General features: G+C 44.9%; 1 protein-coding gene across 4 annotated transcripts in view; it reads right to left on the minus strand.

The window, feature by feature from the left end:
• Positions 1-24138, minus strand: part of LIN52 (lin-52 DREAM MuvB core complex component) — a 149685-nt gene that overhangs the window by 60722 nt on the left and 64825 nt on the right. The window contains exon 6 of one of the 4 annotated variants that reach the window (XM_030559190.1): positions 15570-16371. The exons of 2 other annotated variants lie outside the window; for them this stretch is intronic. In XM_030559190.1, coding sequence (XP_030415050.1) covers positions 16361-16371 — 11 coding nt within the window. In that variant the 3' untranslated portion in view covers positions 15570-16360. Of the gene's footprint in view, positions 1-15569; positions 16372-16947; positions 19498-24138 lie in introns of those variants that run through there. One more of the 4 variants, XM_030559189.1, reaches the window with a different exon arrangement.

A 24138-nucleotide genomic window follows, 5' to 3' on the forward strand; every position in this document is an offset into this window, starting at 1 on the left:
GCGCCCTCGGGCGCACCTTCAAAATGAAGGCTTAGGACCAGGCGGGGGTTTTGAGGAGCCTTGGTTCTGCCCCCCTTGGTTCCCAGACTGCCTGCGCCTGCCGTTCCTGCCGCGGCGCCTGTAAAGGTCCTGCCGCTGGCGGAACTGGGAAAACGGCCTACGTTGTTGCTGTTGTTGCGACCTAAAGGGTCTACGCTGCGTCACGGGGGTGTGCATCCCGAGGGACCGCATAATGACCCGGTTGTCTTTTAGACTCTTGAGTCTGGGGTCTGTCTTATCAGAAAACAGGCCCTGGCCTTCGAAAGGAAGGTCCTGTATAGTGTGCTGGAGCTCCGGCGGAAGGCCGGAAACCTGCAGCCAGGAGATGCGACGCATCGTAACTCCTGACGCGAGGGTACGGGCAGCCGAGTCCGCAGCGTCCAAGGAGGCTTGTAAGGCCGTGCGTGCGACCTTCTTGCCTTCGTCCAAGATGGCCGTAAACTCTTGGCGAGCATCCTGTGGCAGCAGCTCCTTAAATTTGTCCACTGCCACCCAGGAGTTAAAGGCGTATCTGCTCAGCAGGGCCTGTTGGTTAGAGACCCTGAGCTGCAGCGCCCCAGCCGAATACACCTTACGGCCAAGGAGGTCCATCCGCCTGGCTTCTCTGGATTTGGGGGCCGGAGCCTCCTGGCCGTGACGCTCCCTATCGTTCACCGATTGCACCACCAGTGAACCGGGAGTCGGGTGAACATGTAGATATTCGTATCCCCTAGAAGGGGCCATGTACTTTCTCTCGACTCCTTTCGCTGTCGGAGGGATGGAGGCCGGGGACTGCCAGATAGTATTGGCGTTGGCCTGGATGGTCCGTATGAAGGGCAGGGCGACCCTGGTGGGAGCATCAGAAGAGAGGATGGTGACAATTGGATCCTCTATCTCCGAGACCTCCTCTGCCTGCAGACTCAGATTTTGAGCCAATCGCCTGAGGAGGTCCTGGTGCGCCCTGAGATCCAGCGGGGGGGGACTGTTGGAGGAGGTACCCGCCACCGCCTCATCCGGGGAGGAGGAGGATGAGACCCCAGGCACGAGAGTGTCTAACTGAGGGTCTTCCTCAGCCCTCGCCTCTGCCTCCGGAGCCGCAGCGGAGTCCTGCTGTTTGGACCCTTCCTCCCCTTCCGGGGAGGGAGGGGGCGAGACAAGGAGGCTTCAGGGGCCCTACGCTCCGCAGTCGCCGGTCTAGCAGGGAGCTGCTGGGGGCCCTGGGCCTGATGGTATGCCCAGGGTGTCCAGAATCCCCACTGTTGTGGGCCTTGGTCTTGCAGCGGCGGATCACCGAACAGCGCCGCCTGCCGGTCGGTGCCCAGCGCATACCCGCTGTCCATCTGGGAGGATACGGACGGCTGTCTCGAGGGCCACGGTGGGGCCGACCCCGGATGGTAAGGGTCTGCGCGGGCCGGCACGGAGGATCGTCTCGGTGCCGGGGACCGGTGCCGGGAGTCATATCGGTGCCGGGACCGGGATCGGGACCGGGATCTGTCACGGTGCCGGGATCCTGATCGGTACCGGGCGCCGCTTCGGTACCGGGACCTGCCACCAGCTCGGTGCCGGGAGGTCGACCGGGACCTACCACCAGCTCGGCGCCGGGAGGTCGACCGAGACCGGGACCTGCCACCAGCTCGGTGCCGGGAGGTCGACCGGTGCGGCGAGTAGCGTCGGGACCTGCTCCTGGAGTCGCGGTGCCGGTGTCGCCGACTGGAGCCTGACCGTGACCGCCTCGATGCCGACCGTTGCCGCGAGTGCGACCGGTACCGCTGAGGGGAGCGGTGCCGGGACTGCGAGCGGCGTCGGGATCTGGAGCGCCCAAGACGTCGGGACCTGGATGGCGAACGACTGTCTCTGGGCGGCGCCGACATCATGGGCTTGCCTCTGGACACAACCCGCACCGGAGGTACCGGGGGTGGCAGCCGAGTGGGCTCAGTCAGGGCAATAAGGTCCCGAGCCGAGGCGAAGGTCTCCGGTGTGGATGGGACCACTACCTCAACCCCAGATCTCATGGGGGAGCTCGGCGGCACCGGACTCAACGGACCCGCCGGGCCCGGAGTCAACGGTGCTGACGGTGCTGGCGGCGCCGCGGCCGATGTCGAGGCCGGGCGCTCAAGCCGGGTCTGCCTGGCCGGAGTATCAGACTTCGACGGCCTTGGCTCTGATTCCAGTGCTGGAGAGGGTCGGTGCCGAGGAGTCTTCTCGGTGCCGGAGCGATCCGGTGCCGATGCCGATACCACGGCCTGCGAAGCCAACGGGTGAAGTGCCGCCTCCATTAGGAGAGTTCGGAGCCTCTGATCCCTCTCCTTCTTTGTCCTCGGCTTAAAAGCCTTACAGATGCGGCACTTGTCGGATCTGTGCGATTCCCCGAGGCACTTCAGGCACGCTTCGTGGGGATCGCTGGTAGGCATGGGCTTCTTGCAGGCCGCACACTGCTTGAAGCCCGGCGAAACAGGCATGAGCCTGGCGCCGGGTGCCGGGAAGGGCTAAGCCCCCGGCGAAGAACTACTTAACAACTATTTAACTAAACTATCTACTTAACAAACTAATTAACAACTATAATGGAACTAGAGATGAACGATAGATAAACGATAGAGAACTAGGAGAGCTAGGGACGTGGAGGACAGCTAAGCCGCACTCCACAGTTCCAACGACCGACACGGCGGTAAGAAGGAACTGAGGAGCGGGCGGGCCGGCAGGGGTATATATAGAGCGCCATGGCGGCGCCACTCTAGGGGGCGACCTGCCGGCCCACTGGAGTTGCTAGGGTAAAAAAGTTTCCGACGAATGTGCACGCGCGGCGCGCACACCTACCTGGAATGGATGTGAGCAATCACTCGAAGAAGAAGGAAAAATTACTTCCCCAAGCCAGATACATTCTAACCAGAAAATGGAAGGCCCTGGAGCCTCCATCAGAACAAAAATGGTTGAAACAGGTGCAAAACACAGCTGAAACAGAGAAAGCAACTTTTAAAATTCTAGGACAGACAGACAAGACATATCATCCCCTCTAGTCTGCTATGCTGATGACACTGAATTAATTTGGCAGTTGGATAGATCCATAGTTTAAAAAATCATCACATCCACATACAGGTTTTATTGTTTCAAAAGAATCGGGAGGTGGGGAACTAACATCAACCAGCAATTCCTTGTAGTGGTTACTCATGTTGCTTTTTAAAGTTAAGAACTGCACTGATAAAAATTATTCCAACAGTAAGTTAAAATTTTCACCACCACTTTCCCTCTCAACACCCACTGTCCTTTTCTGTTGCTAATACAACCCCCTCCTCATTCACCTGAGACGACCAACTCCTCCGTTCTCTTGGGCAGGCCTCCATGGCTATACAGGTCTTTCTGGTTGCATGCTTACCCACGTAGTTGCAGTCTCTAGTACCACCTCCATCTCTATGCCAGTTAGGCATATATCTACTCTATGGAATCCCACAAGCTCAGTGAATCAGCATTCTGTTATCTATCTTCTACCTCTCCATTCTCTCAATTTTTAATTGTAACGAGTGCTTTTAAGCAAATGATACACAGTAGCTGAACATACCTTTCAATGCTTCCTATGGCTCCTTCTGCACCGCCCTCTCTACCTGTCTCGACTAAGTGAATTTGTGGGTTATTATTGGTCTCAGCTTCCTTCACCTAGAAGTCTCACAGATGGAACTATTTCCCTTGGGCAAGAGGAGCGTGCTCAAATGTATTTTTGTTTCCCTCCTCATCTCAGACCTCGAATAACCTGATGCCTGCTCTGTCTGGGATTGTGAGTTTTCCCAGGTGTCACAGTCCTTGCTGCATAGGTCTCCATGAGGATAGGTTAGGATGTCTTGATCCCAGCTTTACATCCTTTGTGTTTATTCCTGAGATTCTCTCCACTCACATGTCCATTTCACACCTCTGTAGGGTGTGTTGGGTGTAAGCAGACATGCTTCATTTACTGTGGGGTCACTGGAGTGCAGCCAGCTAGCTCGGCAGTACTCTGTCGGTACAGTCTCTAAGCTGACGGTTTTAACCATTCCCCTACCCCTTTGGCAGTCTGATAGGTTTGTCCAATAAGCTAGACCCCTTTCCGTCACACACACACTGCTTTCTTTGCTCATCCAGGGAGGCAGTTGGGATTTTGGATGCACCAGGTGCAGCTACTGGGACTGCTGGTTGGAGAAGCATTTGCTTGAGCCCATTAATTAGCACAGTAACGGTGACTGTGCTCCATTAGCCAGCCCATGTGGTAGGATCCCCTCCCTATCCACCAGCCTTTCCCCTAATGAGATTTGGAAGAGGGACACTCACAAAACACTGCCTCAGAATAATATTCGGCTTTGTCCACGCCGGTAACGAGAGCTGACAGGATCACTACGTCCATTTCTCTTCTAATTAGCACACTTCCAACTAGGCCTGAGCCAGCAGCCAGAGATAAGCGATCGGACAACCGTACCGAATCACAAACACAAAGAGGCCCATTCCCCATAATTAGGTGAGACAATCCCTCAGTCTTTTCTCGGCTGGAGCTTGCCGGTAAGACTCTCGCTGTTTTGGTAAGTCCCAGCAACACAAGTTACACGTCTCCCCAGGACACTAATAAGCCCCTAATTGTCTTCCGCTTCACACGGCTCTTACCCCAGGTCTGACTTGGGGGAATTCTCCTAACAAGCGACAGCCAGCACTCCTTGTGCCACAAACAGCAACAGGAGCTGCCTCTCTGGCAGTTACACTAGAAAGGGGAAGTGGATGAGCAGTTAGAAAGCAGCCCAGCATTTGGGACCAATCTACTGGAGAACAGGGACCAAAGGGAAGTGGCCAGAATGACTGGCATCAACTAAGTGTTGCTGGGGAAAAAGACTGTCCCCAGCCCGTCCTCATCCTTCCCTCCTCCTCCACTGCTCAGCCATCAATCTAACTTCCATTTTGCCCTATCCCAATCATCTTGCCTTCTCCCTTCTTGCCCCTCTCTCCTGCTGTCTGCTCCCTCATTTATTTCTGCAATAATCTCCTCAGAACACAAGGATCTGAAAACAAGCAGTTGCTTTTAGCTCATTCCAGAGCAGAGGCTGTTTTGCATTACCTTGGTTTTGGAGGTGAGGAGGGGGCAACAGTGAATTCTGACAAAACGAGGAAGCTGAAGAGATTTTGGCTTAAATAACCACAAAGATTCCCCTTTGGGGCTTTACCTCTATCTGATCATACTGTACCTAAAAGGAAATGCAGGACAGTGGTTGAAACAGGGTCTGCTAATAGAGCCAAGCAGCTGCATTTCTCCAGTAAGACAGAGAACTATGGTCTGCCATCAAGACTCAAACTCAGAAGAAGCATGTAGAAAGGTAATTCCTAAACGAGACCCTGTCATTTCCAGTGAATTTACATAGGGACTAATGGCCTGGTTTTTAACGATTAAGGCTGGCCAGAAAACAAAAAATCACTTTTGTGAAACATTGCAAAATTTGTTTTCCGTCCAATGCCAAACAAAAACAAGACCCTGTCACAAGGGGGTGGGGGGAGAGGTGTGGGAGACAGAGATTCAGGTCCCTGCTCCAAATCAAGCAGAACAGAGCCTCCCTCTCTCTCTGGTTTTGACCTGAGAAACCTTCCTGACAAAACTGTCATCAAAACTGACGTCTCCACAAAATATTTCAATTTTTCACAAAATGGTATTTTTCAACAGAAATCGTTGCGCCAAAAATATTTCAAATCAGCTCTATTAAAGATACTCAGCACCTGCAGCTCCCATTGATTTCAATGTGACTTGTAGGGTACTCAGCACTTCTGAAAAATCAAGCCAAGTTGTACCTCATCAGACTACTGGTTTAATCCACTCATCTTACGGTAGGGGGAGGGAATTTGGGGAGTAGGGAGGTGGGGGGGAAAGCGGTGGTAAATGGGTAGGAGCAGATGATTAGCTAGAATGGCGATTGCAATTAGTTTATATATAATTATAAATAAATAAAAATTAGTAATGGCTAGTTAGAGGGGTAGCTGGAGATAGTTTATACAGGGAGGGGGAAACAAATAGAAACACAATGGACCTAACAAACCAAATATCCATCCTGACTCTGTTCACTTCACTGGTATCTTGTATTGCTCTGCTCCTCACTTTGTTTAGACTGTGAGCTCTTTGGAGCAGGGACTCTCTCATAGACTGATAGACTTTAAGGCCAGAATGGACCATCATGATCATCTAGTCTGACCTCCTGTACACCGCGTGCCACAGACCCTCACCCATCCTCTCCTGTAATAGATCCATAACCTCTGGCTGATAACTGAAGTCCTCAAATCATGGTTTAAAGACTTCAAATGACAGAGAATCCACTATTAGTCTAGGTCAAGCCAGCAAGTGACCCTTGTCCCATGCTGCAGGGGAAGGTGAAAACCCTCCAGGGTCTCTATCAATCTGACCTGGGCGGATATTCCTTCCCGACCCAAAATATGGCCATCAGTTAGACCCTAAACATGTGGGCAAGACCCACCAACCAGACACCTGGGAAAGGATTCTCTGTAGTAACTCAAGAGTCCCCTCCATCTAGTGTCCTATCTCTAGCTGTTGGAGATATTTGCTAATAGCAGTCATGGATGGTACATAAGTCATTCTAGGTAATCTCTTAATACCATCCTCTCTATAAACTTATCAAGATCAGTCTTAAAACAAGTTAGGTTTTTTGCCCCCATTACTCCTCTTGGACGGCTGCTTCAGAGCTTTACTCCTCTAATGGTTAGAAACCTTTGCCTAATATTTTAAGCCTGACATGTTGATGGCCGGTTTATATCCATTTGTTCTTGTGCCAACATTGGCCTTTAACTTAACTCCTCTCCCTCCATGGTTTTTAACCCTCCGATGTATTTATAGAGAGCAGTCATATCCCCCATTAGCCTTTGTTAGGATAAACAAGCAAAACTCCTTAAGTCTTCTCTAGTAAGGCAGGTTCTCCATTCCTATTATCATTCTATTATCCCTTTTCTGTACCTGCTCCAGTTTGAATTAATCTTTCTGAAACAAAGGAGACCAAGAGTGCACACCGTATTTACCAGTGCCTTGTATAATGGCAATAACACTTCCCTGTCTATAATGGCAATACCTTGCCTGATGCAGCCTAGGACTGCATTAGCCTTTTTCATGGTCACATCACATTGGCAGCTCATAGTCATCCTGTGATCAACCAATATACCTAGGCCTTTCTCCTCCTCTGCCACTTCCAACTGATACATCCACAGCTTATAGAAAAAATTATTGTTATTAGTCCTTAAGTGCATGATGTTTCACTTTGCACTATTAAATTTCATCCCATTTCTATTACTCCAGCTTTCAAGGTCATCCAATCTTGCATGATATTCCGGTCCTCCTCTGTATTGATAATACCTCCCAACTTTGTATCATCCGCAAATTTTATTAGCGCACACCCTCTTTTTGTATCAAGGTCATGAATGAAAATGTTAAGGATTGGTCTTGGGATGAATCTTACTTGAGAAACTCCACTAGTAACCTCCCTCCAGTCTGACAGTTCACCTTTCAGCATGACCTGTTGTAATCTCCCCTTTAACCACTTCCTTACCAGCCTTTTGATCCTCATATTAATTCCCATCTTCTCCAATTTAACTAATAATTTCCCATGTGGAAATCTATCAGATGCTTTACTGTACTCCAGGTAGATTATATCTACTTCATTTTCTTTGTCTAGAAAATCAGTTATCTTCTCAAAGGGAGGTTAGTTAGTCTGGCATGACTGACCTTTTGTGAAAGCATCTTGTATTTTATCCCAACTACTATTTACTTCCATAGCCTTAACTACTCTCTCTTTCAAAAACTGTTCTAAGACTTTACATAAAATTGAGGTCAAACTAACAGGCTTGTAGTTTCCCAGATCACTCCCCCCGCCCTTCTTAAATATAGGTACTGTATTTGCAATCCTCCAGTCAAAGGGTATAACCCCATAGTTTACAGATTCATTAAAATCCTTGTTTTTTATATTACAATTTCACATGCCAGTTCCTTTAATATTCTTGGATGGAGATTAGCAGGCCCCCCAGTTTGGTCCCATTAAGCTGTTTGAGTTTGGCTTTCACTTCAGATGTGGTAATTTTTACTTCCATATCCTTGTTCATATTAGCCACTCTGCCACTGCCCCCATGCTCCTCATTACCCATAATAAAAACTGAAGCAAAGTATTCATTTAGGTATTGGGCCACACCTAGATTATCTTTAATCTCCACCCCATCCTCAGTGTTTAGTGGCTCCAGTTTTTTCCTTGTTTTCTTTCTCCTTGTATGGCTACAGAACCTTTTACTATTTTAATTTTCTTTGCTAGGTCCAATTCTGTTTGACTTTCTGATCTCCAAGAGGTAGCTTTCTTTGCTTCCATCCCTTCTTCCATTCCTTGTAGGCTTCTTCTTTCTCTTACTAACCTGTTTGACATGCCTGTTCATTCAGTTTGGTTTGCAATCCTTCCCTATAAATCTTTTCCTGTTGCCAGAAGCTGTGAATAGGCAATAGAGGATGGATCACTTGATGATTACCTGTTCTGTTCATTCCCTCTGGGGCACGTGGCATTAGATGCTGTTGGAAGACAGGATACTGGACTAGATGGACCTTTGGCCTGACCCAGTATGGCCGTTCTTATATTCTTGAGGTGCAAGCGTCAGATACTTTAAGTCAAAGTTGAAGAAACTAATTACAAGTCTTCCCCGCAATAAAATCCTTGACTCAGTCCATTCCACTTCCCTAATTCCCTTAATTTTTTTAAGTTTCCCTTTTGAAATCAAGGACTCCAGTTGTAGACTATTTTTGTTTATCCTTCCATTTAATTTAAACTGAATCAACACATCATCAAACCAAGGTTGTCCTCTACAACCAGTTCTTCTGTGAAGTCCCCACTACTTACCAATACTAAATCTAAAATGGCATCACCTCTTGGTGGTTTGATGACTATTTGGTGAAGAAATCTGTTGGCTATCTGTAATGACCTTCACTTTCTGCTGGGGCGCTGCCTTGTGGCCACATCTGGGGATTAGCTCCTTCAGGTCTGATACTCCCTTCTAGTAGTTGCTCACACCATGCCCTCCCCCCACCACCTACCTTTCTCTGCAAGACTCGCAGTGCTCCCTCTTCATGACTCAGTCCTCTGGCCAGGTCACTGTACAGCTCTCCCCTTCCAGGGTATCAAAGTCCCACTGGATCTGCTGTCTGCATGCTGTTCCAGACAGCCTTTTGGTCCAAGGTGAGGTCCTATGCCACTTTCCCAGTGGCTGGCAGGGGAACCCAGGCCCAAGTACTACTCTGGGTTCCAGCCCAGAAACCCTATATCCAGCAACTACAGTCTGCTTGCTCCCAGACCCTGTCACTATTTCCCTGGACTCGTCCCTACTTCCCTTCTCTATCTTCAGGCCCCCCACCTCTGAGTTTACTGGCCCAAACTCCCTCCTTCCAGGGAGTAACTGTAGACTACCTGCCCTTTTTGACTCGTTGCCAAACTCTGTAGCTCTAAATAACTCTCTCTTCTCCCAGGGATTGACTGCAGACTACTTCCCCTGCAGCCCCCTTCTGTTCTCTGCTTCATCCCTTCTTACAGGCCCAACTTGCCCCTTTCTCACCTGAACTTATCTTTCATGAGGCTTTATTGATCCCTGGTCTTCTCTAGGGGCAACATATAAGGTTAACTGACTTAATTTAACCTGCTCTGCATTGTGTTGAGTGAACACCCCATCACATTATCACATCCAGAAATATCTGGACCCTACCATTAGTAGTACTTGTCCTCCAATCTATATCTGGGAAATTAAAGTTTCCCATAATCACGCAATTAGCAACAATATTTATTTCATTAAAAATATTAATGAGGTCTTTAATCATATCCAAATCAGACCCTATGGTCTGTAGCAGACCCCAAGCACTATCCCAATGGGGCCTCTGTTACCTTTCTTCCCCAAAGTGATTTTGACCCAAACAGATTCTGCTTTATACATTCCAACACTTCTAATTTCTTTACAGTCTACCCTGGCATTAATATACAATGCTACTCCACCGTCTTTACCTTTATTTCTGTGTTTTCTGAACAACACATACCCTTCAATACTTATACTCCAGTCATGACTACTATTCCACCATGTTTCAATTGGCCCTATAATATTTGGTTTCACTTGTTGCACTAGAAGTTCTAGTGCTTCCATTTTGTTACCCAGGCTCCTGGCATTGACGTACAAACATCCGATTTGTTTCTGCTTGGCTTCACCCACATTCCTTGCTCAATTAGGTACAGTCATTTTACTGCCTATATCTGACTGTTAACTTCATCAGTATCAACACTTGTCTTTCCTCTTGTCCATTCTTCTATCCTTTGTTGTTCCTATCTCCATTGTTGCATCCTCTTTTACTTGATTTTCCTCCCACTCAATACCAGACTCAGGCATGGAGATTACAGGCGCATCTTCCAACTGTCTCCCCTGAATTCCTAATTTAAAGCTCTTTTAATCGGTTGTATTCCATTTTGGAAGTCTATTTCCCTCCCTACTCAGGTCCATCCCATGAGAACAGTCCTCTGTCTGGAAACGCCTCCCAGTGGTTGAACATCCCAAAGTCTGCCTTATAGCACCATTGCCTGAGCCATCTGTTAATCATCATAATTTTGTCTTGCCTTCATTCTCCTCCTCTAGGGACAGGGAGAATCCCACTAAAGATCACCTGAGTCTCCATTTTTTAAAGAGTCTTCCCCAGCCTGTCATAGACTTTCTTACGTGTCCCAGTGAGAATCTAGCCATATCATTTGTTTCCACATGAAGAACAATCAGTGGATTCTTTCATGCTCCCATTAGGATCCTCTTCAGCCTCACATCCCATATCTTAATTCCCAGCAGATAGCACATCCTTCTGTTCTCCAGTTCAGCTCTAGTGACAGGCCTGTCTGCTGTTCTTAGTAGGGAGATTCCAGTCACACAGACCTGCCTCTTCCTGGTGTTGGTGAAATTATCTGGCCTCCCCCCTTCTATTCTTCCTGGACTCAAGTCTTCTTGTCTTCTGTTCTCACTTGCAATCTTCTGCAAGACATCTCTTATCCTCCTGGGGCTCTAAACTTTGGCTCTCTTCATGTAGGATTAGCTGCTCCTCTCTTCTTCTATATTCTCCCATATTCTGGTATAGCCTGCCCCTCTCCCCTTCCTTTTCCAACTCAACAAACGTGTTCTTCAGCTCTATTTCGCCATCACTAGCCGGTCTTTTCTTCTGCCACCTCTTGTAGTCACATGCTTCCCCTGGCCACTTTCTTCATCCAGCAATCTACCCTCTCAGCTCTCTGGTCCAGATTGCATCTGTAAGTCTTGTGGTTTCGCTTCAGTCTCCTCTCACCTTCCCTCCATTGTTGACTCCAATACCCTTCGAAATTCTGCCACAGTTTCTAGCTGCATCTCCAAACCTCGGATCTTCTCTTCCATCAGATGTATTAGGCGGCACTCCACACAAATACAGCACCTATCAGATACCCTTTCTGAGAAAATGTACATCATGCAGCTTGCACATCCAGTCATCTTCATTGTCTCTTCCATTCCTCGGGTTAGTACCACTGCTGCAGATGTCACAGCCTTCCCTCCTAAACTCCTGTCAAGAAGGAAAACACACACACACACACAAATACAAAATCACCACATATCCCCTCCCCAAATTCCTCTTACAAACTCACCTGTTTTTAGCTCTATTTGCTGCCTCCTGTGCCACCTTCTAAATGTTTGCATAGCACCTACCACACCTTGGGGTCCAGAATAACCCTGCCCTCAGAAGTAGCAAATACCTGATGCTTCAGAATAAGGTGTAAGACCCCAATAATGCACCTGGACAATTAGATAGCGCTATGTGTGTGTTTGGTGTGGGGAGATTGGAGAATACTAAGATTACATTAACCCACATTAATACATAACTGCATAATTACCACACTGATCCTGATTCACTATCCACAGTCAAGTACTTCCTCTCTGCAGAGATCTTGTCAATAAAAAGGGTCTGAGGTCATTCATATTGCCCACTTCCTTGATCAGTGATTAATAAGGTGTTATTTCAGACCCTCTCTTCTTTTCCCTGGCCAAGCTGTCTGGGACAGGCAGAGAATATATGAGACTTCACTGGTTAGTGATCTGTGTTCTAGGAGTCAACATGAAAGTCGGAGATCAACACCACAAACCTAACAAGGAAACACTCAGTCTGTGTGAGACTCAGCTGCCTGGGATCAGCTGTTCTGCACAGAGGGTTGTGATGAACAAAGTCAAGTCTAAAAATCAGTAGTTTTGGTGGACAATGAAGCAAAGAGCTTTCCTGCTGAGAATTCCAGTGGAAAATAGATATATGTAACTTCGTCACATTGCACATATGACAAAGAATATAGAGTGTGGGGTTATGTTATTAAAAGGTTTTTTTAAAAATATATTGAAAGCAGTGGTTGGGTTCATATTGCGATGAGAATCTTAGATTCTGAATTTCCTCATTTGTGTTCATTTTAGCATTAGACTTGTTTATAAGTAAGGCTAAGCTTTTGTCATGGTTATTTTTAGTAAAAGCCACGGACAGGTCAGGGGCAATAAACAAAAATTCATGGAAGCCGTGACCTGTCTGAGAATTCTGCCGCTGCGGCTCCATGGTTTCCCCTGGCATTCTGGTGGCTGGGAGCTGTGGAGTTCCTCCTCTACCCTTGGCAGCTGGAAGCTGCAGGGTGACCATATTACCCAAAGAGAAAAATAGGACACCCCCAGCCGCTCACCTGAGGCATCCCCTTGTCCCTCCCCCACATGAGGCTGTCACCTGTCGCTGGAACCCTGAGGAGGGCCCCCTCAGGAGTCTGTCACCTGTCTCTGGAACCTTGCAGGAGGCCCTCATCGCTGGAATCCTGCCAGGGCCCCACTAGATGCCAGCTCCCATCCTGCAGACCCTGGGGCTGAAGCAGAGACTGTCACGGAGGTCTCTGGAAGTCATGGATCCATGACCTCCGTGACATAAACATAGCCTTATTTATAAGAAATACAAAAGTTACTGAGGTATATGCACGTGTGGGCTCCCACACAGTGACCTACAGGTGAGAATACCCTTACATCTCTAAAGTGCCTTTTATCTCAAAGGATCCCGAAGCCCCAGACCTGGCCATTAGGGTCCATGAAAACCTCAGCCATATGCCTTCCCTTGCCTTGTTTTTTTGAGATCTAAAATATCAAGGCTAATCTCAGCTTTCATTTTTAAAATGTAGGGGGAAATACTAGCCCTTCTGAATTCAATGGAAGTTTTGCCATTAAAGTCAATGAGGACAGGATTTCACCTCTAGTCTTTGACTCTCTTCATGCAGAGAGAGCCTAGAAAATGTAAAATAGGGGCTAGTATGTAAAGTTTGGTGTGTGACATTTCCTAAAAATCACAGATTATTCAAAGTCCTCCCTACAACCTCAAGCATTAGTGAGACTACTCAGGTGAAAAAGGGGTTTGCAGGATCAAACCCAGCTTTTTGTATTTTACATTTCTTCAGGATTTTTTTTTTTTTTAAGGATAAAACTCAGAAAATGGCAGTTTTTGGCTGCCCACAAATGTTCAAGACTAGGATTTCCACAGTAGTACATTCCCTCAGTGAGTGCACTACAAGTTATTGTGAAGGTTCATGGTTCCAGCTCCAAGGGAAAGAAGTAAAACCGATCGATGGCTATTAAACCAGCTTTGTAACTAACCGGTTCATCAGAAGAGGGACAGAAATTTCTAGGACAGCAAAGGAAAGCCCAAGCTTCTCATTAACTATTTATAAGGCACAAACTATTTATAAGCGTTTTCTCATTTCAACAATTTAGCCTACACACATGCTTAGGAAAAGGTCAGTAAGTGTTGTATGGATAGATGACAATGCTTCTCAAATATCCAGGAAGTGCTTGAGAAAGAGGTTTCTACTACAAACCTTTGGCCTTGATTTGTTTTGGGTCCATCTGCCAATGGGCAGTAAGACTTTGTGATAGGGTGGCAGACTCTAACCCTCTAAAGGAAAGCTGGACTCTTCTGCTGAATTACCCTAGGTACAAGCACTAACACCCTATTTCAGATTCATGGTACTTACTGTTCTATCATGCTGGCAAGTAGATCCAGTTAGCTCAATCATGATATAAGGGGTGTGTATGTTTGGGTTCAGAGGAGATTGTGGAAGGAAACTCTAAGAACGTCCACGTTCAAGAAGGACGTCTGGGCTGAGATTTATACTGTTATTGTTTCAGTTACTCCAGGAAGTGGGTAACTTTGGTCATGACTACGCTGCAAAGGGCACAATGAACTCCACGCTAGTTCTCTGTCAACCGGACAACAAGGAGTAATTGATCTCCATTGGCCAATAATAGAGAAAAAGGTTACTCAGGTAGACAGTAATTCTTGGAATACTTATGTATCCTACAGCATCCAGTCAGAACTCTCTAGGAAGCAATAACCATGGGAGCTACATGACTGGCCCCTTATGGCACTTAATATTTAGCCCCAAGGATGTACATGAGAGTGATTCCAAGCCTCTGTCACTTCCTTTCACTTTTTCAGAATCCTTAGCAAAGAAGAAGAGGATAGAGGTAGTTAAATGTGAATTGGAACAGACAATCTACATGAAGCAGAGTTACTGGTAAGTAACCTCTCTTTCTCCTTTGAGTATGATCAACATGGATCCCAATTCTTGAGAGATTAAATAGCAGTAAAAATCCTCGAAAAGTATGTGGGTTTGTGGAGCATTTATTAATAATTTTGGAAGAGTATTGAACTTGGAAGCCAACATAGGAGAGGAATGAAATCTTCAAGAATCAATAGCATGAAGAGTATTCTCCCAGAATCTCAATGGTGATTCCATTAGCTTCATAAGTACGAATTTCAAGTTCCTAGAAGGTAGTGGATCTCAAATGGATGGAAAGATATGGATCAATCCCTTCAAAAATCTAGAAGATAGTAAGCAGAGATGGCAGTCAATCAGAGCTTAACAGAACTCAAGGATAACCCAGACTGTCTGAAATAGCCCCAAATTGGTCATTCTGAATACACCGTAGATTGTAATAGAACTAGAAAAATACAAGCAAGACTCTTCTCCATTCCTGTGTATAGATTCTTGTTGTTGAATGCTCCCTTCTCTCCAAGAAGCTCTTTTAAAACTCTAGGGAATACTTAAATTCAGAGAGATTATTAACAGTCCAGGATTCACACTGCCAGAATCCCAAATGGACGGATTAATCATGAACCTATGATAACTTCTTGGAGAGGAGGTCTGAGAATAAAAACTGATTAATCCAAGTCAAAACTATCATTGCCTGAACCTTGTCCTGTCTAATTTTAGTAATGATACTCAGAATGAGAGGCGGCAGGGGAAAGACAGGAATGCCTGAATCCAATGTATTATACTAGTTATTTGTACTATTGTAGCACCTAGGAGTCCCAGTCATGGATCAAGACTCCATTGTGCTAGGCATTTTTCAAATACTACCCCCAAGAGTTTACAGTTGATGTAGAAGACAAAAGACAATGTGGATACAGACAGACAGAGACAGGAGATGCACAAGGGAACAGTGAGACAATGCTGGTCAGCATGACAGGCAGTGTTTTCTGAAAACTAGTTGCCTAACTTAAGCTTTTGTAGGCAGCATTCTAAAGGAGAGTCTTAAGTAGGATAATGAGGTGGCTTTGCAAATGTTTATGAGGAGCTCCTCCCGCAAGTGAAGGAATGCATTGTTCACTGAAGTGAGGGCCTCTTGCTTCTAGATCAAAACTGAAGACTTCCCCCCTCCATTTGTGGCAATTTGTTAATAGCCCCATCTTGAGAAGATTATGACCGTTGAGTTTCTGAGGAACCGACTGTGTTGGCGGCGTACCATTTGCTGAGGATGTCCACTGACCTTCTGCTGAAATGCTGTCCTTTCCAGACAGATGAAGAACCAATAAGGGATCCAATATTGAGACATTTTGACCAAACTAACTTATTTATGGCACAGGCCTAACATATAACAGCTACAGAACTCCTTCTTGGAGCAGATACCTACATTAAAATTATACTCCCATTTTGAGAAGAAGTGGTTAAGACATTGATACAGATTAGGAAATTTCTTAATCTAATCAGGTATAAACATACAGTTCCTGACCCTCATGAATGAAGTAGTAATTAAGGAAAATACTGGCAATGAGAGATGGAATCCAGGCGCTATATACATGTATGTTGTGGAACTCCAAAATTCTAAGCTTTGAAGTGGCACATAATTCATCTCTCCTATTAACTCTGGCTCCTTCTATTCTTTTACCTAATTCATAGAAGCCCATGGATTCTCCGGAACAAGTATTTATTTCAGCTGCACAAATGGCACAGCACCTGATGGTTCCATGTTGAAAGTTGAATCATTCTAGGGCTAGAGGACGAATAGAATGGGATTAATAAAACATTGACATTTAAAAGACACAGTACATATGTGAAGACTTATTAGCTTTGTTTCTGTGGATTTTAGACTAACATTTGAATGTACTGGGGAAGGTAAGACACATGACAATGCTCTATCAAGTAATGACAACCCTGGGATAATGCAATCGAGTTTTGATTTTCCTTTCCCTCCTTATTCTGCCTTTATTCTTCCTTTTCTTCACTGTTTTTGATATTTTTCATTATAAAATAAAAATCTCTCACATACACAGTTGCGAACATTTGCTGCTGCTCTGTAACTGTCCCATAATTGGGAAGAACATCACAGCAGAAAGAAACGGAGCTTGTGAAGGCTGCTAAAAATTCTTAGTTCTTTTTGGCTGTTGCCACTTATTTACCAATGAGGAGGTAACGCCTGCTGGTCACAAACTGATATAGTGGGATCCAGAAAAGTGCCTTACTATTAAACTTTAATGGTGGACAATCTGTTGCTACGGAACATTTCCTAGGTGGTTGGTCACAGCTTCCACATTTCACAGGCCGTTTCAAGGAAACTCATACCATTCTGTAAGCTTTGCACTTGTTTATTATAAGAACACAGAGCAACAGACAGACAGATTACAATCTTCTAACACACAAAAATACATGTAAATACTACCAATAAAAAAAAACAACACTGATTATCTCTATACATGACAAGTACACAACCAATAAATATCTTGAATCTAAGGCATATATCACATGCTGCCCGTAGTTAGAAGATAAGTACTGCTGCACAGGGTGAGAGTAGAAGAAAGGATTTTTTACATGCTATGGTACCAACTACTTGAAGTTTGAGATATTTTACCAGCCAGATCATAAAATAGACATGCAGATTCGTGGCAAACTTCCGAGGTCTACATCTATACTTCTCAGCTTCCCAAACACCTCATGCATTGGAGTGGCAGACCTCCATAACATGCAAAAAAGGACCAAAATTCACAACAGTCACTTTTGGGCCACACATTCTATATATACAGAACACATCCAAACTAGACATACAAATGTTAATATTTTTCAACAAACATATAAGTTAAATTAATACTTTCAAAGCTACATCTATGGCCATTCTGACCAGCAACTAAGCAAGTCCCTTCCCTGTCTCTGACTCCCCACTCTCAGCTTCTCTGCATCTCCTACTATCCTATTGCCCCTCCTTTCAAGAGATGCAGGTGCTTTGTTAAGCCTCAATTCTCCAAAGACAAGCATACAAGTACAGCCCCATGCTCAAAGTTAAGCACTTGAGTAAGTCTTTGCAGAACATGGTCTTAATTGTGCAAGCTTAGTGAAGAGGAGCTTTCCCAATTTAGCCTAGTTCTGGTTGACAAAATGGAGGCACCCACAGACTGAAGATGGAAAGACTTCAAAAATTTTAGTAAAAAATCAGAAGTCTGCTCCTCTCTAATGCACACAGAGCCTAAAATCAGAGTCCGCCCCAAGACAGAAGAATAGGATGCTTCAAGGACAGTCCATTAATATGATGTTGTACAAGTACAGCCCCGATTCAATTCACACCTCACAGCCAACTGCAAATTGGGGAATAACTAAATTTAAAGGACACACATGCTAAAATGTGTATGAAACTGTTTAAACAAAGAGAAAAAACTGCTCTTGGACCAACACTTTAGTACTATTTTTTAGCCCCGAGGAACAACCAGTTTGTTAACTCTAGAATACATAATTTTACTGGGCAAAAGAAAACAGTGAAATAAGAGCTGTGTCAACCTTATGGAGAAAAATAAAATCTGAACACGCAGGACTGATACACAGCAGCATGTTAAAAGAGGAAAGGCACTAAAAGGTACTCCAGTACCAGATGGGCCTCAAGGCACTAAAAAGTACTCCAGTACCAGATGAATGAGACCCAATCTGTACAGGAGAATACTAGTTTACAGTACAATTCTCCCCCTCAATGGGGTGCACATTCTACATTTGCGGGTGAAGCAAGTTCCGGGGCTGCTGTTTTCTAATAATGTGGGAAAACATCAGAATTCTATTTTCAAGTGTAAGCATGCAGATGCTGTTTATGAAGATTATCCCCACGGGGGTGTGAACAAGACAGTCGCTCCATCTTGAAGCTCTCTATAATTGAAAACATTATTGCCCTTCAACCCTGTATCTTCCTCCAGTACCTCAGCCGGACTCTCACTGAGTTGGATTTGCAAAGTGGGCTGATAGATCTGTTTGTGTCCTGGCAGAAGTTCCCACAGGGATATTTTCTTTCATGATACAGTAATAGCCACCTTTTCTCATTCACTGCCTATGGTTCATTGGTCTAGGTTTAACAAGAGCACACACAAATGTTTAGCATCGAGATGGAGCTCCCTGTGCACATAGCACCTGATGCAAGTATTTGTGGAATGAAGAGCAGAATAGTACAGACAGGACTGAAGGACTTCGCTTGATTGCAGGACATCCTCCTCTGAAGGGTGTGAGTAATGTCTTGTAAGCAGGGTACGAGTGTGCAGATCCAGGACTAACCAATCCCAGGACTGTCAGTCTTCATCCAGAACCCTGCTTATAGTACTGCAATGGTGCTTTCAGCATGGAAATTACACACATGGAATCACTGTTCCTAAGGCAAGAGAGACACATGCAAGTGTCAATGCATCACCCAGAGGTACCGGCCAGCATCACAAAGGCCCTGGTTTAATAGATGCCACCACTGAGAGGAACTGAGTGAGGCCACTGGGGATGTACTGCTTTGAATGGTTTATAGAAAGACTGCTGCACAACTTTGCCACAGCATGCTAGGATTGAGTTTTCCTGGCAATCAGGTGCCGAAAAGGTTGGATGAAGTCTCAGTGCTGATGGAACTACTGGCAATCATTGTGAGCATGTCTGGAATGCTGCTCGTCAGTAAGGAGAAGAGCTGTGGAAGCAGTAAAGAGGTTTGCTTCTGTAGCTCTAGAGCCAAGAGCTTTATCCTTCTCTTTAGGAAATCATAGTGTTCAGCTGGATCTGCAGTGAGAGGTGAGATGATCCAGACAGGGATATTTTTGCCTGAATTCCAGTAACAGCAGTTACTTCTTGGGTTTCTCCAGGATGTTCAGGAACTTCCCTCGAGTCATTTCTCTAGCTGAAATCACAAGGGAAAAAAAGATTAATGTCAAACAAATAGAGCAGGACCATTTACAATATTTAATCAGAGGACAGAAATTCATTCAGAACTGTGCATTGGTGCTAACACAGCTAAGAACTTTTTTAAATGAAAAAATGAATCTGAACTGCACCTTGAATTCCTGACAGCCTGGAAACATAGGCCACACATTGGAAACTTCAAAGCTCAGCAATAATTCCCATGGCCTGTCTCATTACATACAATCCACACTTTCTATTCCTATTGTGGATAGCCTCACGGTCATGCAAGATCTCTCTCTGTCTTTGCACTATCAATCTTTGAATGGTGTAAACCAGAGCTCCATTGCTCTGTCTCAGGGCAATTGTTCCTGGATGCTAAAATCCATCAGAGATTATGGAGTTCTGTCTCTCTCCATTTCAGGATTACTGGTCCCTGGATACTTATGATCTTAAACAGAAATTACACAGCATTTTCTCTCTCCCTTGGCAGTGTTACTCCCTGGATGCTGCAATATGATGGGGTTTATATTCCCTCAATGCAGTTCATCTATGGATGGTGTAATAAAGTAGAGTTTATAGAGCTTTGGTCTTCTCTCTTTGCATTGTCAGTTCCTAGATATTAAATACAGCAAGGCAAGGTTTATATGTCTCTCTCTCGCTCTTGGCACTATCAATCTCTGGTTGCTGTATTACAGCAGAGTTTATACAGCCACTTTCCTGCACAAAACATTTCTGACTTGTGAGCCCATAGGCTCTGGCAGAGCCACCCTAATACAATCTTTGTCCCACAATCACAATACAAAATATAGACAGCATGATTAGTGACCGAGCCCTGGAGAGACGGGTTTCCTCACCTTTTCAGCTCTTTTCAATAAAGGCTTTAGTAAGCTCTGTGCTGGTGAAAGGTTCCTGACTGACAGCCCAGGGAACATGGAGTCCTTTATTCACAGAACAGGTACAGGGGCAGTGCAAGTTTCCTACACTAAACCTAGAGAGAACGCCCTCAAGGGATGAGATGGGATTTTAGTTTGTAGAGGGTCCATTCATAGTTCTTGACCTCTCTACTGAGAAGAACAGCAAAAATGACAAATAACGCCTGTAGAAACTGAATTAATTTCACATAAGCTACTAAACACCCATCATCAGGCAAAGACATTTGGTCACTACTCACCTGGCTGATTAGAACTCATGCCCTACCATTGAAAGACCTCAGATGCCATCCTCAATTCCCTATACTACCAATCTTCTACTTCCCTACCTGAAGAAGCTGTATCCAGTAGCTGGCTGTTTCTGCTAAAACAGTCAACAGTGAAATAGCTAATGCTGGTATAAATTGGCATGATTAGGTTTCAGAGTCAACACCCTGTTGAAATGAATGGGACATATCTCAGCTATTAGAGCTTTTGTTTCAGGCTGCCTGCAGACTCAGGCAGACATTACTGCATCAGTGACACTGGTTCATGTTTTCAATCATGATGGCTAGAAATTTCTTTTTTAAAATGTAAACATGGATTCTGGAGCACAATTCCAAGAAAAAGGATGAATTCTATGGCAGTTTCCATGGCTGAGGAATTGCAGAACACAAAGGGTCTTCCCATTATACTGAAGAACAGTCCTTTGTCTAAAGAACTGGACTTGCATTCAGGAAATCTGGGATCTATTTCCTGCCGTGCCCTTGATTCATTTTGTGAGCCCAGGAAACCATTTACTCCATTTGATCCTCAATTTCTCCACCTGCAAAATGGGTGTAATAACAAAAATATCTGTTTGCCTCCCAGAGTGTTAATACCAATAAAGTGCTCTGAGACTCCCAGATGGAAGGAGCTGGAGAAGGGCAGAGGGTGGTTTGGATTTTTTGGTTCAGAACTATATTGTTATAAACAAACCAAGAATGTGATTAATAAAAATGTGAGTTTTCTAGAGGTTTCAGTTTGAAACAGACTCTTCAATGCAAGCAGCTTCCTGACACAGCCATGCTTCACACTATCTAACTGTGCAGCGTTGTAAAATGCTATTGTGGAGAAAGCACAAAATTCAGCTACAGCATTCTCAGCTGACAGAGTGGCAAGATTTCCTAAAAATCAGACCCATGTAGGAGATATACACATGTATGACAATTCCGTTCCCCCAAAGAGGGTTGCGCCCTATAAATCAAGCAGTGAGCACAGACTCCTTCTGTGCTTTGAGTGAAATTACTGTGGGTTGGGGGTTGCTCCAGAGCACGTGCCCTCCTGTTCACTTGTCATCGGAGATGTTAACATTTCTGATTAATTCACAGACCTCTCATTTTATTCTTCATTCCTTTATCCTTGCTATCCTACTCTGCTGTAGCTTAAGATTCTTACCGACCTGCTACAATAATCACCGCCCGTTCTTCCCCCCGCCCAACCTGGTGAAATTGTTTAGTGATGCCAACCGCGCTTTTAATTTGCAAGACATCAGACACAGAGGTAATTTATACCAACATCTGTTCATTTCTGACTTCTGAAACAAACTCACACATGCTGCTACAAAATCCCATTAGGAGCACGAGGCAGGCTTCTGCTATTCTGTATTTCTCTTCTCCACATACAGGCTGTGTCAGGGCTTTATTTTTAAAGGTATGACACCAAACTAAGAGAAGGGTCCCACATGTTTGTATATGTATAGAGATTGCCATGAAATACATCACCATAATGCAAACAAATCCAAGCCAAACTGTAAAGGCAAGTTTATACAAATATTTACAATCTTGTTTTCCCCGCTCTGCATGACTCTCTGATCTTCCCAAGAACCACAGGTCAGTGTATTGCTGGTAAAAACAGGACAGATCAAGATTACGTGGTTCTGCGTTCAAACATCTTAGCTATTCCTTCCTTTTTTAAATTTGCTTTGAAGTCTTTCCTGAACATGAGTGTTTCATAAAAAAGTCTCCAATATTAAAAGTGCTCCATCTACCCAGCTCCTGTTAAATTCTTTATGATGGGAACAGCATTTTCAGGTGGGCATCCTGGAGTTGTTTGGGTTGCTGTAGAAGCTGGAGAATGAAGAAACCACCTCTATGGTCTAAAAGTGATTGCAGTCAAAGGGAAAGACCGTAAAACCTATCTTAAGCAACTGCCCAAGGGAACAGCAGAAGCCAGTTGCCTAGTAGACAGAAGTGGTGGATCTTTTAATTAAAAGGCTGGACAAAAAATGGACTGGAAGCCTTTGGGATAGTTTAAAATGGTTGCTTAAACCAGGCACTTGTCTAATGGTGGTGGGGCCTTAGCGCAGGTTTCATTGTACCAGCAAACAGACACCACAGAGCCTGTGCAGCATAAAACAGAAACATGAATCTCCATGTCAAGTCACAATTTACAACCCTTCCTATGCTGTGCATCTATCACTACAATAGAAAATCAACAATGGATACGATCCCAATAGCCTGGTTACAAATTAATCTCCGCAGTTAGGTGGGGAAAGGGGGGGGTGAGTATTGAAGACCACAGAAAAACACCTTTTAAAGATGTTATCAGCCTAAGTTACAATAAAAGTCAAGCACTTAAACAGATCCTCCATTTCCTCAGACTGCATAAAGCACTTGCATCAGACTGCTGTAAATAATGGGGACCCCTGACCCAGGAATTACATTTTCTGCCTTGGAAGAGGTGGATCTCAGAGCATGTATTGGACAGGAGAGATCAGGGCGGAAAAGGGAAGCTGTGATTTCCATTTGCTCAGAGGGTGGAGTTAGGTTTAATATAATCTCTTCTTTAGAACTTCAATCCCTCAATCTTGCATTTAGCCTTGTTGCCTTGTGCTCCTCTTCTACTACAACTGTCCCCAAACTGCCTCCTGCAGTAAATTTTGTGGCTGCTGGCTGAAAAGATTCAGTGGTACAGATTGATTTCTTACAAGTGAGGAGATGAGGGATTACCAAAAGCAGCCCTGGCTAACAAGATTGGGTGCAGAATCTCCTGCTAGAGCAGCCCACTCTGCCAGCACTTTGCATCCTTTCACTATGACATATGGGTTTCATTACACAAAGATTTTCCTGATTTTAACTTTGAGGCGATTACATTGGAAACTCAGAGCCATCTTTACATCTGTAGCAATTTAAAGGTTAAGTAACTTTTTAATCAAATGACAAAAACTCATAATGTTTTGCCTCCAATTGAAAATGAAAACTGCTGCTCCGGATGTTCCTTCTAGTGACAATTTAATTAGAAAAGAACACTCTGCTGGAGATGGGGGTCCATTCTCATTGGTTCCCAACATCTCATAAACAGCCTTCTCATGCATATGACAACATAATACAAACTGTGTCATAAGGCCTGGATAGCCAAGAAATAATGGAGGATTACTGCGGTAAAACCAGTAATGAAAACAGTGACTTACACTTATATAAGCAACTTTCAGCCAGAAGGATCCCAAAATGATATACATACACACACACACCCCACTCTATTATACCCATACACAAATATACACACACACGATTACACATAAACAATGCATGTGGGGGTATCTTTGCAACAGAATAATGTGACAAACTGCATATATCACGAACCTTTGGCCATTACACCTGCCCTCTGCTCACTAATCCATCTCTTCTGGGACTTATTCTAGCATTCCAAGCCTATGAGCAGCTTCAAATTGCAGACATTTAAAAATGCAA

This window comes from Gopherus evgoodei, chromosome 4, assembly GCF_007399415.2.
Source record: "Gopherus evgoodei ecotype Sinaloan lineage chromosome 4, rGopEvg1_v1.p, whole genome shotgun sequence".
Taxonomy (NCBI): Eukaryota; Metazoa; Chordata; order Testudines; family Testudinidae; genus Gopherus; species Gopherus evgoodei.